Here is a 17,161-nt window from a genome sequence, read left to right as displayed (position 1 = left end):
AAAAATTGACAAAAAAAAGAATAACAAATTGAAAAAGTCTTCAACTTTTTCGCTGATTTTTTACAGCAAATGTTTTAAGATCCTTCCTTACAAAGTTTGTCAATGGAATGTACTATTACTTTAAAATTCGATTCCATTGAAAATGTTTTTTTGATTTTTGCAATGAGATCTCTTTTTCATGATTTTTCAGCGATTTAGAAAAAGTAATTATCTTTTAACTTTGGTGTGACCGCGTTAAATTATTTCGATATCATCTATTCCGTTTCGCCACCACATAATTCGCTACTACACTTCCATGTAACCCGCCATCAATTTCAGTTCTCAAGAAATCAAGTCAATTAAATAAATTGGTATAAATATTCGAATTCAAAAATAAAATATAAAAAAAACACTACAAATGTACATTAGAAAAAAGTAAGTCAAAATGGAAAAAAATCATGCACAATAAAACATTACTATTGTACATTTGAAAAGTCAAAATGAAAATGTTAATATATCACATTTTTACGCGATTTTTTTGGATATTATCCTTTTCGGAGAGTAGACAACTCCGAATTTGTGTGAATCGTTAAAATTAATCCAGCGGTTCTTAAGTTATAAGCGTAGTAACTAACACAACTTACATTTATATATATAGATTCCAATTTAGATGTCGTAAACATATCACTTTTAATTAAACAATCTTCATTGCCACCCAACCCCACTTCCAAAAAATAAAAGTATAACCCACGGTATAGATCAATAAAAAGTTGTCAACCCACTCAATAATTGCGAATGAATGTGAAATAGATTTGAAATCAATGTACGACAAATAATAATAAAAATAAATTGTTTTGATTTTTTTTTATTTAACATTTTTGTGTTTTTATTACGTAATCATTGTGTGTCTGTGTGTGGTGTGTAGATATATTTTTTAATGGTTTCATAAATAAACAAAATAAAAGTGACACTTAAAACTACGTCATGATTGTTAAAACTAGAGATGATCTATCTGTCTACGAAGTAGAAAAGTTAACAAAAACCATAACAAACGAGTTAGGTTAACCAAAGTTAAGTGGGAGATGTAGAAGAAAAAGAAGAAAAAAAAAACAGCTGGTGCTTAGTACGACCATTCGTACATTCCATTCAAGTCCTTTCACTCCATTAGGATAAACTCCTTTACATTTTTAAGAGATAATTTTCAAAATTTTTTCACTTAGTTGACAACACGAAAACGATTGGCCTCGGCATAATCACGTACATCGGAGAAGTTGCGTTCGGGTTTGATGCGCACATCGTTGGGATCCTGGACAAATTCCCCGTTCCACGATGTGGGCAAGATTGTGGGTTCGGTATTGTATTGGAAATATTTGGAATCATCCGAACGATTACGTTCCTGTTGAATGCGCACCTCATCACTTTTCTTGAAGGTGCCATCCCAGGCGGTGGGCAAGATAATTGGTTCGTTGCAATAGCCATAGAAATTTTGGGTATCCGTTACATTTTGATTGTGGCGACGAATTTTGGAGACATTGTTTGTGGTGCCAGGGCCATACACGAACTTGCCATTCCAACCCTCACACTTGATGGGTATGTAATCGTCTTTCTTTTTCAAAGGCATCTTTTTTCTTTGTTTATTTCAAATTCTACTTCAATTTTTTTTTTTTGAAATTTATTTAAATTTTTGTTTTTATTATTTTTTTTTCTCTTCACTACGAACCGATCACTTTGAACATCTAAGCTATACTGACAATTTTGAAACGTCGGAGCTTGGCATATAAAATAAAAATATAATTAGGCGTCTGTTTTTTCTGCTGCTTTCTTTCGTGCTTTTGTTTCCTTACTTAAAACCGGCGGAATAGTGGCTTAACCACTTTTTTTGCTGTAAACATCAAACAAACAAAATAAATTAATAATATATTAACGTTATAGCAAAATATATAACGATGACGTTATATGAGCGTTACTGCTGCTGCTGTTACTGCTCACCTCCGCAGCTTTGATTGTTTTGATTTCAGCATTGTGAGCTTTGATTTGTTTTTTTTTTCTGATGGTCTGTATTGTGTTCTTGGCGCAAATTGTCTGGTGCTGTTGGAACAATACCAGCTTGTACGAAGAGTGGCGTCTGGAGTCGTGTTACTTCTTACGTCATGAATATTCTTTCTTGAATATTTTAATATATTTTTTAATATTTTAAAAAAACTTTCAAAAGCTTAATTATTTGATAATTTAAGTCTTTTAAATGCAAGAATCTAGACTATGAATAGAATTAATTATTCGAAAATAGTTTCGTTTGGGTTTAAAGGCCATAAAAAGAACCCTTTGGAAGGAATTTGTTGCAGAAAATATGAAGTCGGTAGAGCGACACCGTTCGACTTGATTGTCTTGATTTGGTTTTATTGAACTTTATTAAACTTTTTATCAATCTCATGTCGAGTTCGAAGATGACACATGTCGGTCGGGAGTACTCGACATAGTCTAAACTGTTCTCCTTGTGGCAACACCATCATAACATTCAACAATTATACGTAAGACTTTAAGGTCTCTAATATGATTATAAGGTGTTCTCATATCAGACAAATACTTCTATTAAAAGTATCAGGGAAGTCATAGAAAGCCACAGGAAAAAACCGAACATATTACAAAGTAGTCCACCCAATTTAAAAATTTGTATAACCTCCAACATACTTAGTATGGAGGGTATATTAAGTTCGTCATTTCGTTTGTAAGCCATCGAAATAATAATTGTAGATTGATATACATATATTCCTGATCAGCGTAAAATTCTAAAACAATTTAGCCCTGTCCGACCGTCCGTCTGTTGTAATCACACTACAGTCAAAACTAATTAATATAGGAAGCTAAAATTTTGCATAGATCTGTCTTTTGTCTGCAGGCAGGTCAAGTTCGAAGATGGCTTATCGTTCCACGATATCTTATAGCCCCCATATTCGGTATTTTGATGATTTTAGCAACATTTTCAATGTAATTTTCTGAAATTCTACACAAGGAGTTCTTTGTGAGTACTTTATCCCCTGGAAGAGAATTATCTATATCGGTCCACGATATCGTATAGCCCCCATATAACGATATTCCCCCCATATTCGGTATTTTGATGATTTAAGCCAAAATTTTCAATAGAATTGCCTTTAAATTCACAAAAGGAGTTTCTTGTGAGTACATTACTCCCTGGAAGTGAATTGTCTATATGGGTCCACTATATCATAAATCCCCTACATAACGGTTTCTCTCGATATTCGGTATTTTGATGATTTTTTCGATGTTATTCATCGGAATTGTTTCAAATTTCGTATATAAAGTTCGAAACAGTTACTACAGCCTATGAGACAAATTACTTATGCAGGACCACGTCTTCGTATAGCACCCAAATAATGGTATTCATTTGAGCGGTATTTTCCGACGGAATTTTTCAAGTTTCTTCAAAATGGTGGAGGGTATAAAAAGTTCGGCATGCCGGCTGAACCTTGCTGCTTTTTTACTTGTTGAGTTATGTTTCTGCAAAACAAATTCAATTCGTCAAAGGGAAACTTTAGGATCTTTTCTTAATGAATATTATAAAAACCCAAAGTGATTTATATTTTTAAAGTCCTCAGAATTATCTAATAAATACTGCTGAAGAAGTTGGAAAATATCAACGAAACAATGAGAAATATATATTTAAATATTTATTTTTATTTATTCCATAACACTTTAAACATAAAATCAAGAGCAATTAGAGATGCTCTATTCCGTAGTTACAGATTTCTTTTGCTCAGAGATTATAATAAAATATATTTGAATGTTTTGTTGTGAGGTTTTTTGCTAGATTTAGACTCAATTTCGAAATATTTAAATTTAACGGTCAAAAATGGAAACGAAAAATTGTAACATAAACCAGTACAGAACAGAAAAAAAGTCGGGCGGTCCGTCTTTATAGTATCCTATAGCACTATGCATATCTTGTAGAGCTAAATGTAACAAATCAAAGTTTTTATTGGGAATTTATGTGGTGCTTATTGACTGCGTGTTATTGATTTTAAGTGCTATAAATTTGAAATAGGATAGAATCAACATATGGTGGCTATACTTTGTTCTTAATTTCCACTTGGGAAAGCGTTGAAGCACATATACCTGAATTTATTTTTGCGCCAAATTTGACATTGACATCGGCTGATATTACACATTTGATGCACAACTTACTTCAAATAAGACTAGAATGTAAAAAGGGGCTGTATCCAAAATAAGTTTTTGGGATGTATATGATATATATATATATATGCTAAACTAAACTATATACGCTAAACTACAGTATAAAATGAGCTGTCACTGGAATAATTTTAACAGCTGTCGGACGTATGCCTTAGAAATGACAGCAGTCTAAAGTTGGTTGCAGTTTTTTTCGTCTCACCCTGTATATGTGTATGTTGGCAAATACTACTGAATTTAGCGTATAGACAAATATGTCGAATTTAGTGAAAATTTGGTAAGATATAGCTATAGCTCTCATATATATATATAAATTCAGTATTGTCATTTCTAAGCCATTCGTCCGACAGCTGTTAAAATTATTCCAAAAATATACAAAATCATTTTGGTGAGAATATTACCGTAACAAAGTTATTGGTGATGAAATTCAAGCGTTATAGTGTGATTTCTTTATATTTTGCTGGAAAATCGCAAGTGGCTATCGTTAGAGCACTCCAGCATTCAAATGTGAATAAATCTGTTGTGTCTCGTACCATCGCTCGTTACAGTGATACTGGTAGTTTAGCCCCACGTCAAGGAAGTGGACGGAAGAAAACAAAAACATCAATTTTCACTAAATTCGACATTAAAAAAAAAAAGCTGCAACCAACTTTAGACTGCTGTCATTTCTAAGCCATTCTACCGACAACTGTTAAAATTATTCTAGTGACACCTCATTATATAGTTTATAAGCGTACAAAAGCATTTTATTGAGAATATTCCAGTAACAAAGTTATTCGAGATGGAATTCAAGCGTGATAGTGTGATTTCTTTATATTTTGCTGGAAAACCACAAGTGTCTTTTGCTCTCGTACCATCGCTCGTTATCGTGATACTGGTAGTGTAGCCCCACGTGAAGGAAGTGTACGGAACAAAACAGAAACATCAGCAGAAATGGTTCGAAATGTAAAGAAGCGACTTGATTGAAACTCGCGTCGCAGTGACCGTCAGTTGGACATACCGCAATATTCCATTCGACAAATATTGATAAATGAGTTCGGGGTAAGCCATTCAAATACCAAAAATGCAAGAACTTACACCGCAACAGAAATAAAATTACTTCGCTTGGCCGAAATTGGTGAACTGACGACTTTGGTTTTCACCAATGAGAAAACATTCGTTTCCAGCAGTTTGTAAACAAACAAAGAGGTCAGCTAAAAATGTGATCTTCGGTTGGCCACCAGAACTCAAGCGCCGGTCATGGTGATGGTTTGGGCCGCCATTACAGCCGATGGTCGCTCTCCGCTCGTATTAATGACGAATATTATCGCCGCAGACCTTGGACATTCCAACAGGACGCAGCATGATCGCACTCAGCACGCGCCACTCAAGAATGGTTGATCGCTTCATTTCCAGAGCACATTGGCCACCAAAATCGCCGAAAACCAATCCGTTGGACAATTGTGTCTGGAGTATTTTGGAAAACAAAGTTGACATTAAAAAATACCAAAGTGTCAATCACATCAAGCAAGCGCTTCGCCGGGAATGGACCAAAATACCGCAGCGCAACATTCGGGCAGCGTGTGACGTTTTCGTTGGCCGTTTGAAGGCCATAATTCATGCCACAGGTGACCAATTCGAACAAATCTAAACTTATTCTAAAATTTGATGCTATTTCCGACATTTTATGCTTTTATTCCGACATTTTATGCTTTAATTCAATAAAATTTAACAACAAATGTAAAATTCATGGCGTTTTTACTTTGTTGCAGTTTTTTATCTTGTTTTCTGTGTATTTAAAGAATACAACAACTGTTTTCTTTCTGAATTCATACATTCAGGATTGTTTTCAGCTTTGTGTTGGCCGATGTATAAATGTTCTTGTGATTATTTAATTATTTTCGAATATTTTTGAATTTTTTTAAAGACTTGCCAACTGGCGCTTAAAATTTTATTTTGATATATCTATAAATTGTTTGATAAACATTTTTGCAATGGTGTTTTCCAAAATGCAAAACAATCTTATGAAAATAATAAATTTTAATTCTAATCAAAATAGCCTCTATGTTTGAAAATTATAAACATTTATGCGAAATTATATTATCTCTTGTTGATAAGAACCCCATATCAGTTTGTCAAATGTGAAAAACTCCCCGCATTGGAAGCAAACAAATTAAACCAAATGTTTACAGTTGTAGTCCGTTGATGGTATGAAGAAGTACGGTGTCCGGTGACTAATATTGAGAAAAGAAAAATAATATTTATTTTATTAAACAACTTTTCCAAGTAAAAAAGTTTATAGCGGTAGAAAAGAAAATTACAAAAATTAACAAGTTACAAAAACAAAAAGTACTTAAAGTTGATGAGAGGCTCAATAAAATTTAATTATTAGATATAAAATTCAGTGCAATGCTACATTTAAAGAACAGTTAGTGGCAATTCAAATGAAAGTGCGAAACAAAGCAAAAAATGTTCCTAAAAATAATTTTTACATTTACGATAATATTGGTCGCCGCAAAAGCTCAACAAAATGTTAGTTGAATATTGTCCTCATCCGCCGAAGGTATTACTCAAATCTCAATTTATATTTCCAGACTGGTCTAATAAATTACTATAACACTCAAAATAGTTCATTTATACGTAACGATGAATATATCGAAGTTGTGAGACAACAAAATGATTTTCACATTTGGTATTATTCGCTACAAATTGAATCGTTTCGAGACGTCTATTTAAATCGCATAAATGCAATTGGCGTTCAGCAAAAATTACTTGTGGGGGAAATTTCGCGAGCCAATGAAATGTTAATGCCCCTTACAGTGTTGAGTGATTTTAGTCGAGAATGTGTTGAGAAATATAAAAACTTGATACCATCCGAGACAGCAGCCGAAAGTGAAGTGGAACGTTGCATGCTTACGGGTCGAGGGCAACTAAATTCGTTGATCAACTCTATGGTCTCCACCAATCAGACTTTAAGCACCTATTATGTCGGCACCTTTGAAAAAGGTGTTACCAATTGCCGTAGCAAATTCAATGCATCCAACCCCCTTAATTATGTCCAGTGTTTGGCTGATGTGGTGAGTTATGGGAAAAATAATTTGAAACTTTATACGAAATTAAACACACCCCATTTTTTTCTTTAAGGTGTCTGCTTCAAATGTCTATACCGTGGATAACCAAAGGACATTCTCCGCCCAATTGGAACTGGCTAAAGGCTCAGCTAATGTTTATGTAAAGCAAGCCCATGAATGCAGCTTTTCAGTTCAAAACAGTACCATTTCCAATATCCGGAGTGCCGCCAATCTTATTGATCTCTGCCTTAATGAGACGGTGGATGAAAATCCCGACTGTGAAGGATACTGTGAGGAAGTTCTCATTATTCCTGCATCGATGATTGATCCCAATGGTACAAAAATGGCGAATCCATTTTTTGGTCGCAACGAGACGGGAGAATGTTTAACTTTTGATATTTGGGATTTGTAAACGAATATTTCTTTTATGTTTCATTAATAAAAGCAGAATGCAGAATTTAATTTGTAATTTATTTCACAAAGTAAAACATCTTTTTAACAAATAGTGGGTTTATTACGTTTATTTTAGCATATAAATGTCTTGTGTAAGAAGCTAAATCTCTTTTGGAGTTTTGATCTACAAACCGAGTATCACAGAATCTATAGAATATATATTGATGAAAAAACTGCAACCAACTTCAGACTGCCACTTGTCGGGCAGCTGTTATAATTATTTCAGGGACAGCTCATTATAATGTTTACAAGCGTACAAAAGCATTTTGTTGAGAATTTTCCAGAAAAAAAAAAGTTATTCGTAATGGCTGGAAAACTACAAGTGGCTATCGTTAGAACACTCCAGCATTTAAATGTGAATAAATCTTTCGTGTCTCGTACCATCGCTCGTTACCGTCATACTAGTAGCGTAGCCCGCCGTCAAAAAATGGACGGAAGAAAACATTTGAAAAATTTGATCGAAACCCACATCGCAGTGACCAAAAATGGCTTGTGAGTTGAACATATCGCAATATTCCATTCGGCAAATATTGAAAAATGAGCTCAGGGTAAAGCCATTGAAATTCCAAAAAGTGCAAGAACTTACACCGCAACAGAAAGAAAATAGACTCAAAAGAGCTAAAGAGTTGCTTCGCTTGGCCGAAAGTGGTGAACTCCCGAACTTGGTTTTCTCCGATGAGAAAATATTCGTTGTCCAGCAGTTTGTAAACAAACAAAATTATCGTGTTTACTTGCCAAAGAGGTCAGCTGAAAATTTTAGCCTTCGGTTGGCCACCGGAACTCAAGCGCCGGCTATGGTGATGGTGTGGGCCGACATACCAGCCGATTGTCACTGTCCGCTCGAATAAACGCCGAAATATTCTAGAGGGTGTATTAAAGCCTTGGGCACAAACATTTTGGTCGCTGACTTTGGACATTCCAGCAGGACTCAGCACAATCGCACTCAACATGCGCCATACAAGAATGTTTACAAAACTAGGTTCTTCGCTTTATTTACAAGGCACAATGACCTTCAAAATCTCAGAATACTAATCCGTTGGACTTTTGTGTGTGGAGTATTTTTAAAAGCAAGGTTGGCACTAAAAAATACCAAAGTGTCGATTACCTCAAACAAGCACTTCGCCGGGAATGGGCCAAAATACCGCAGCGCAACATTCGGGCAGCGGGTGACGGTTTCATTGGGCGTTTGAAGGCCATATCTCGTGCCAAAGGTGACCGATTCGAACAAATCTTAACTTATTCCAAAAGTTGATGCTATTTTGCGACATTTTTTGCTTTCATTCAATAAAATTTAAAACAAAAAATGTAAAAATTGTGGCGTTTGACTTTGTTGTTGTTGAACACTCCCCTACATTACACACCTAGAACTAGTTACTAGCACCAACGACCACTTCTAACTGATAATTGCCTGTAAACTACGGCATTAAAGCTTGTTAAATTCCACACCGCCTGCCAGCAACACACCAACAACAGCAGCAGCTCTTATTATCCACCTACATATAAATTTGAAAACTTTGCAAAAAAAAATTCAAAATAAAATCAGATTTTATTGTCGAGATGAAATTTCCTTTTATGCCCAAGATCGGTTGTGTTGTTTTGTCTCAATGTCTAGGCGTATTGCAACACCAGCGATTTGTATTTCAAACGACAAATATGAATTTAAAACATTTGTGTGTTTTTGGGGGGAATTTGTCAATTTTAACACAAACCAACAGACGGGCCATCAACACTCAATAATTGTGGTAGAAAACAGACGACGGTTTTTGGAGAAAAAAAGGAAATTCCCTAAATGGTCAAATGTTTAAACGGTATTAAATTGTTAGTTAAATTCGGTTAAACTCGGACAAACTAACGCCTTCAGACGTGCTAATTAATTGGTTGCATCTATATTTATTTGGTGCATAATATCAACATCTACGTCCAAATATTTAACACAAAATAAAAATATATAATGTATAACAATGTTAAATTGAAAATATTTGCCCAATATTTACGTACTTCGTCGTGCAGTTAGCTGTTGTTGTTCATTTTACAGCTAAATATAATCAAATAGTTATTCAAAATGCTAGAATTCTTCCCTGTTCTTAACTCTCGTCTCTGGCGTGTCGATTGGCTTCAATTGTGTGATCAGGATTTTTTTTTCTGTTTTTGGTCCATTTCAACCCCTAAATATTATGCGATCATCTCCAAAAGCAATAGGCTTCTATTCTGGCCCCATCCCCACCTCCATTTTCAATTTCGTGAAGATCGGGTCATAATTACGACCTGTAGAGTGATTACAAATTAACATGGACAGACGGACATATATAGCTAGATCGACTCATCTCGGCGAGATAGGAACATCCATATATACTTTCCTATGTGGGAAACCAATATTTCGAGGTGTTACATAATTTTTGGTCCAATCAAACTTATAATACCCCCAACACATAGTGTTGTAGGGTATAAAAACAAATCATTAATCCCGTACAAGGCTAAGGGACCAGAAACTTAAAAAACTTAAACAGAAATTGCCCGACTGCAAAACATGCAATGTATTTCTAGCGAACGGAACTTGGTCGAAAATATTGATTTCACCCATAAAAATACGGAATTGTAGTTCATTCTGTTAAAAGATAGGGTCATAATCTTCAAAATATCCATATATAGGAAAAATAGGTCCTTAAGATCCTCTAAAATAGGTAGTTTCTCCAACATTAAGCTTATGTCAAAATGTGGATTAATATTAACAATTTTTCATAATAATTCAGCTGGAGATTGTGGAAATATTTAATATCGGGAGGAATCGCAATATAGGGCCTATACCAAATAGGGGACCTATTTTGAAAATGTTTTGCACTTTGTTTCAAAATACGTTTAAAAGGCAGCAGTCGGAAATGCTCGCTCGAATTCAAGTAGAGTGAAACTTGCTCGAATTCGAGCGGGAGTATTGTTGCGAGTAGTAAACAAAAGAGTGGATTATGCTCTATTTTCATCATTTATTATCGCTCGAATGCATCGCACACCTGCAAACGAAACAAAAACAAATACGCTGAAGAGAATTGCCGCCAATCTGTACCAACAAAACATATGATGTTGCTCATATATATACGGTCGAAACCGAGCTAGCTATTATAATGTGCTCGCTCGAATTCGAGCGGGAGTATTGTTGCGAGTAGTAAACAATAGAATGGATTATGCTCTATTTTCATCATTCATCATAGCTCCAATGCTCTCCACTCTCACCTGCAAACGAAACAAAAACAAATACGCTGAAGAGAATTGCAACCAATCTGTACCAACAAAACATATGCTGGTGTTGTTGTTGTTGTTGCTCATAAATATACGATCGAAACCGAGCTAGCTTTTATATTGTGCTTGTTTGTATTTGGTGTTTTCTCTTCATAACTTTTGTACCAAATCCTCCACCTTCCAGTATAAAGCAATATCAAAAGCGAATTGCTACAGCACACATACAAATCAGCGAAAAATTAAAAATAAAACTATTTGAATAAATGCTCTTCCACAAGAAATAGAGAGTAAACTTATTGTAAAACTCATGGTCTTCGAGTGCTCCCGCTAGAGAGTATTTTTCACTGGCAAGTTAAATCGAGCAAATCAAAAAATCCAGAGCTGACGTTATCTAAAGTTCTGAACGAATTGAAGTAGGTTGATAAAATGTTACTCAAGTTTGTGTTTCGTCTGCAGGACTTTTGGGGTATATAAGTTCACGTTTGGGTTTAGGATTCATATAACTATATCTTCCTATGTTCGGCATTTTGATGATTTTTGTGACATTATTCAACGAAATTGTTTCAAATATTGTATTTGAAGTTCCTAATGGGAATTACAATTAATGACAGAAAATTGTCTATGCAGGTCAGGGTTTTCGTATAGCCCCCATATAACTGTACCTCCCTATATTCGGTATTTTTCTGATTTCAACGACATTATTCACCGGAATCGTTTCAAATATCGTATTTGAAATTCTTAATGATGATAATGATGAATAATGATGATTCTAGCAACATTATTCTCGGGAATTGTTTCAAATTCCGTATTTGCACTTCGTAATGGGCACTACAGCCTGTGACGGAAAATTACCTATGCAGGTCCACATCTTCGTGTAGCCCCCAAAATAACAGTAACTCCCTATATTCGGTATTTTGTTGATGTCAGCGACATTATCCACTGGAATTGTTTCAATTATCGTTTTTGAAGTTCCTAATAGTTGCTACAGCCTTTAACAGAAAATTGTCTATGCAGGTCCAGGTCTTGGTATAGCCCCCGAATATCGGTGCCTCCCTATATTTGGTATTTTGATGATTTTAACTACATTTTCTACGGAAGTGTTTTAAATTTCGTATTTGCACTTCGTAATGGGTACTACAGTCTATGAAAAAAGTTGCCTTTCTATATTCGGTATTTTTAAGATTTTAATAGAATTTTTCACAAATTTGTTTTTTTTTTTTTGAAAATTTCCAAATTCATCCCATATGGTGGAATAGATAAACGAACATCTATAAATCGATTTCAAATTTTATGAATATATAGAACATAAATATTTTGTGGCTCTAAGACGAATATTTCTAAGTGTCACAAACCGAGTGGCAAATTTAATATACCGCCATCTTCTAAACATATTTTTTATAAAATTATATATTTTGATTTAAAAAAATAACACCGATTATTTTCGTCTACTTGCTAATTACAATCTAAGACAAACATCTAATAATAAAAATAGGAAAATGTGTAGGATAACATAATCTAGTTTCCATAATTATTTAATACTCATGGGCTTAATAATATGTAGTTTAAATAACTACATTTTCCATTTATGGGAAATGTCGTCAAAGTTGCATTTTTGTCATTTGAAATGTAATTAGTTAATTAGGAAGATAATAAGACTAGACTAAAATATAGAAATTGTGTTTATTTATCAATACAAATTTAGAAAAGTATATCAGTTGTAAATATTACATGCTTGCAATTAATAGAATAATTTGGCAGAACCTGTTTTTGATTTAGCCGCTACAAATATAATTGTTTAATTAAATGGAGTTTTTTTTAATAAAAAATGATTTCAATGCACTGTGACTGCATCGTGACAAGGAATTTTCTAAATATCACATTTGACAAAAAAATGTTTATTTAAAATATCCATTTGTACAAAATACAAATTTGTTAGATTTCAAAATAAACAATCGTTCAGACCATAAATGTAGCAACGCAAAATATGAATGCAGAGCAAAAACTATTTGTTCAAAGACAATGGCGTGGGATAACATTATGGTCGTCTAATCAGACTGACGGTCTTTCGAAAAATGCGTCATTTTTTCGAAACAAACAATCGAACACCTTGCCGCATTTGAGCTTGGATGATTCACTTCAAAAACGTGTCTGGCATTAGCCAAAGCACCGTTGACGATCATCAACAAAAGCTATGAATTTGTTTGATTGCTTATTTATTGAGTGTCATAAAAAGTCAATAACACTTGTTTTGAATTTGGTATTTATTTGCAGTTAGTTGTTGCTACTTGTATTGTTGACATTTTTATGAACATGAAACAATTTTACAATATTTTTAGTAATAGTTGAACAACTATGGTATTGAGCGTTCTTCCTACAAGCGGAACAAGAATATGTTGTACATGTATGTTTTCAAATATTTATGATATATTACATGCGTGCATTTTTTGAGGGATGCTCATGATTGTTGTAATTCAAAAAAAAAAAAAAAAATGATAACAATTTTTATGACAAAAAAATAGTTTCATATGATGTTCTACAATGTTTTTTTTTCATCATAAAACATAAAAATATCATAAAAATATCAAAAAAAAAAAAAAAAACCAAATAAGCTTATATACATATGACTTTGTTGACTTAACAAGCAAATCTCAAAAATTAAAAACAAATTTATTTTATATCCATTGCCAACTAATATGCACATGCTGTCCTGTTCTGTAGCATTAAACGTAGGTTGTCATGGGTTTGAGTTTGATAAATAATTATAATTTTGGGGGAAATAGTAGATAAACATGAAATAATTTTTTGATAGTGGCAGTGTTTTTATACCCTACAATACTATGTGTTGGGGGTTTTATAAGTTTGATTGGGCCAAAAATTTTGTAACACTTCGAAATATTGGTTTCTCAAATAGGAAAGTATGTATGGATCTTCCTATCTCGCCGAGCTGAGTCGATCTAGCTATGCATATCCGTCCGTCCATGTTAATTTGAAATCACGCTACAGGTCGCAATTATGGTCCGATCCTCACGAAATTGAAAATGGAGATTGGTTTATGGTCAGAATAGAAGCATATTGATTTGGAGATAATATTTAGGGGTTGAAATGGATCAAAAACTGAAAAATTTCCTAATTTTGCAGTTGCTCGCAATTATAGACCAATCGAAGCGGAAGTAAGCATGGGGCTAGAGCTTAGTTGTAGACAGGAGCCTTCTAATTTTGATGGTCATCGGATAATATTTAGTGGGAGAAATAGACCATAACAGTTGTGTTATATAAAAGTCAAATTTTCATTAAACCGTGAATATTTTTAATCACTGCGAAATCACAAATAAACGAAAAGGTCAATTCTGACCGTTACGTAGATGCCGATAGTAAATATATATACAATTCAGAATGCCCTCTTGGCTAAAAGAATAAAAAAAATCGCATAAAAAGATGCCAATAATGATGTTAATATAGACTTTTTGATATTTTTTCATATTTTTTACCGCATGCGATTTTTCAATGTGACTCAACACAGGTTGGGGTTATTATGTACAAATTTCAATTATCGTCCAATCCTCACGAAAAATTTCACAAGGCTCAGAAGGGCTAGGCCTATTGTTTTTAAAGATGTCGGCAATATATTTAGGGGTTGAAATGGGCCAACAACTAATAATGTTCCTGATTTTGAAGCCGTTATAAGGGTCACAAATATAAACCAAACCACACGAAATATCACATTAATTTGGAGTTTAGGACAGCGGGTAGAATGACCCACTACTTTTGTGTAAAAAAACACCAACAATTCCATTCTACAAAACGCTGAAAATAACTTACAGGCGGAGTCCAAAATACACAAATGACGAACTTCTAGCTTTTTAATGCTGATTTCGTTGACGAATATAGCCAAATATCGTAAACAAGCAAATCATATAGATGAGATGATCGCAAAATATTTAGGGGTTCAAATGAAACAAAAAGAGAAAAATTTTCCTGATCACAAAATTAAGACAAATCGACACAGAATTTTGAATGGTAAGCGAATTAAGGATAGGGAAGAAGTCTAGCATTTTGGATGAGCATTGGATTATATTTAGCTGTAAAATGGACCACAACAGCTAACAGCACGACGCAGTTTGTAAATATTGGCAAATGTCCCTAGCCAAAAAGCTAAGTGTAATATGTGGGCTGTGCTCTATGACATAATTTCAAAGACGAAATCTTCCAAAATGGACCTTCTCATATGTTGTAGGGTATCACATGATCGGCCTCTTGTTGTTTGCCATTTGGGGCATTCTGAATGTTAACATGATATAATCACTACAAGGTAGTTTGATTACATATAAAAAAAAAAAACTCCGAAACTAGAATGGAATGGAGTTTTTAAAGAATTTAAAATTATTTTGTACTGTGTTGAACTCAACACTTAAAAAGTGTGTATATATTTTGAAATTACAACCTTGATCCTTTAAAAAGAATATTTTATCATTATTGTGTGTCGGTCCGCGTGTTCGTATGTTAAATTGCAATCAATGCATATGTTATATTTTCTGTAATATTTTGTGATATTATAGCTATCATTTCATACGACCAAAACGCGCCTCATCAAAATAACGGGTTTAGAACCCAGGTCTCCAGGACCAATTCCGTTTCAGAACATTTTGAGTCGATGTCCGTCCGTCTGTCTGTTTGTCTGTCTGACTTGTACGCACGATAACTCTCACAGGGAGTATGCGATTTGGTCCAAAGTACAAAATTTATTATTAAACTTTAAAAATTGTTTTGTCCTTTTTTACTGTTAGCCTAATACCATTGCAAAGGCGTTGGCGGGTCAATGCTTCTTAATAAAGTCATATCCCTATCTGTAACGATTTAAATTTAATTTGATACAATTTACTTTTACACCAAATTCCGTCACACCTTCCACATTTCATTGATATTGGAGTTTGGTGCATTAAATAAATCGGCCGAAAAAATACAAGGAAGCTATATCCAAATATGTACCGACTTCAATATAATTTGAAAAAGTTATTTTCTGATCAAATCCCGTCGCACATTCCAAATTTCATTGGAATTGAACATACACATCGTATTTGGTGTAACAATAATTGAAATTGGTCGAAAATAATATATGGGAGACATAACCAAATCTTAACCGATTTCAACATAATTTGGCCAATTTATTTTCCCGTCACATAGCTTGTTTGGTGCATCTAATATAAAATCAAAATTTTAACTCCTATTCTGATGCTATATCTCCAGTTCCAAGTGGAATTTCAAAAATTTACATAGCATATGTTACTTTCAGGCAATGTTGTAGTATACATGCAAATTTTCAGAAAAATCTATGCAGCGGTTTTATATCATCAACACAAGATATGTTATAAAGATGGTAGATATCGGACCATTTCTTCTGGTACCTCCCCCAAAAAGGGTAAACAACAATTATAAAATCCGAAATTAGCATCCGGTTATCTTCGCATTTCACACAACTCATTATTTTTATTGACACAAGATCTGCCATGAAGATGGGATATATCGGTCCACTACTTCTGGTACCTCTCAAACAAAGGGTCAACATTTTGAATTCTCATAAAACGCGAAATAAATATCCGTTTCCATTCAGACATTGTACATCTCAATATTTCCATCAACACAAGACCTGTTATAAAAATGGTAGAGATCGGGACATTCCTTCCGGTACCTCCCCCACACAGGGTTCAAGATTTTGAAAAACAAAACGCTCTTCAAATTTTACACGCACAAGAATTTTTGGTAACACAAGATCAGTGGTGAAGATGATATATATCTACGACCCCCTTCTGGTACCTCACCCACAAAGGGTCACAATTTTCAATACTTTTAACTCTCATAACTTGCGAAGCAAGTTAAGTCTTTACAACTTGCTATAAATCAATATTTCTCTTAAACAGAAACCTGAGATGATCAGCACGCGCCTCCCAAGAATGGTTACAAAATGAGGTTCCTCGCTTCATTTCCAGCCCACCAAAATCTCCGGATACTAATATATAGGACTATTGTGCCTGGAGTATTTCGGAAGGCAAGGTTGGCACTAAAAAATACCAAAGTGTCGATCACCTCAAGCAAGCGCTGCGCCGGCCAAAATACCACAGAGCAACATTCAGGCAACGTGTGACAGTTTCACTGGCCGTTTGAAGGCCATAATTCGTGCCAAATGTGACCAATTCAAACAAATCTAAACTTATTCTAAAAGTTGATGCTATTTCCGACATTTTTTG

General features: G+C 34.2%; 2 protein-coding genes across 2 annotated transcripts; one reads left to right on the top strand and one right to left on the bottom strand.

Annotated features, from left to right (window-relative positions):
* Window positions 1-828: 828 nt before the first annotated feature.
* Window positions 829-1,695, bottom strand: LOC101900451 (uncharacterized). Its single transcript, XM_005190924.4, has one exon. The coding sequence runs from the start codon at window positions 1,598-1,600 to the stop codon at window positions 1,196-1,198; it is 405 nt and encodes a 134-aa protein (XP_005190981.1). The 5' UTR covers window positions 1,601-1,695; the 3' UTR covers window positions 829-1,195.
* Window positions 1,696-6,349: 4,654 nt separating this feature from the next.
* On the top strand, window positions 6,350-7,697 carry LOC101888556 (uncharacterized). The gene is made up of 3 exons (XM_005190941.4): window positions 6,350-6,696; window positions 6,759-7,241; window positions 7,309-7,697. Exons 1-3 carry the CDS (start codon window positions 6,634-6,636, stop codon window positions 7,645-7,647), a joined length of 885 nt encoding a protein of 294 aa, XP_005190998.2. The 5' UTR covers window positions 6,350-6,633; the 3' UTR covers window positions 7,648-7,697.
* The last annotated feature ends 9,464 nt before the right edge of the window (window positions 7,698-17,161 follow it).

This window comes from Musca domestica, unplaced genomic scaffold (assembly GCF_030504385.1).
Source record: "Musca domestica strain aabys unplaced genomic scaffold, Musca_domestica.polishedcontigs.V.1.1 1, whole genome shotgun sequence".
In the NCBI taxonomy this organism is placed as follows: Eukaryota; Metazoa; Arthropoda; class Insecta; order Diptera; family Muscidae; genus Musca; species Musca domestica.
This window is presented reverse-complemented; position numbering and strand designations above follow the sequence as displayed.

Bases quoted from the DNA above. Each gene is read 5' to 3' on its own strand.
- LOC101900451 (XM_005190924.4), bottom strand. From the start codon at position 1,600: ATGCCTTTGAAAAAGAAAGACGATTACATACCCATCAAGTGTGAGGGT.
- LOC101888556 (XM_005190941.4), top strand. From the start codon at position 6,634: ATGTTCCTAAAAATAATTTTTACATTTACGATAATATTGGTCGCCGCA. The intron at 6,697-6,758 runs GTTAGTTGAATA...TTATATTTCCAG, and splicing joins CCGCAAAAGCTCAACAAAAT to ACTGGTCTAATAAATTACTA. The intron at 7,242-7,308 runs GTGAGTTATGGG...TTTTTCTTTAAG, and splicing joins TCCAGTGTTTGGCTGATGTG to GTGTCTGCTTCAAATGTCTA.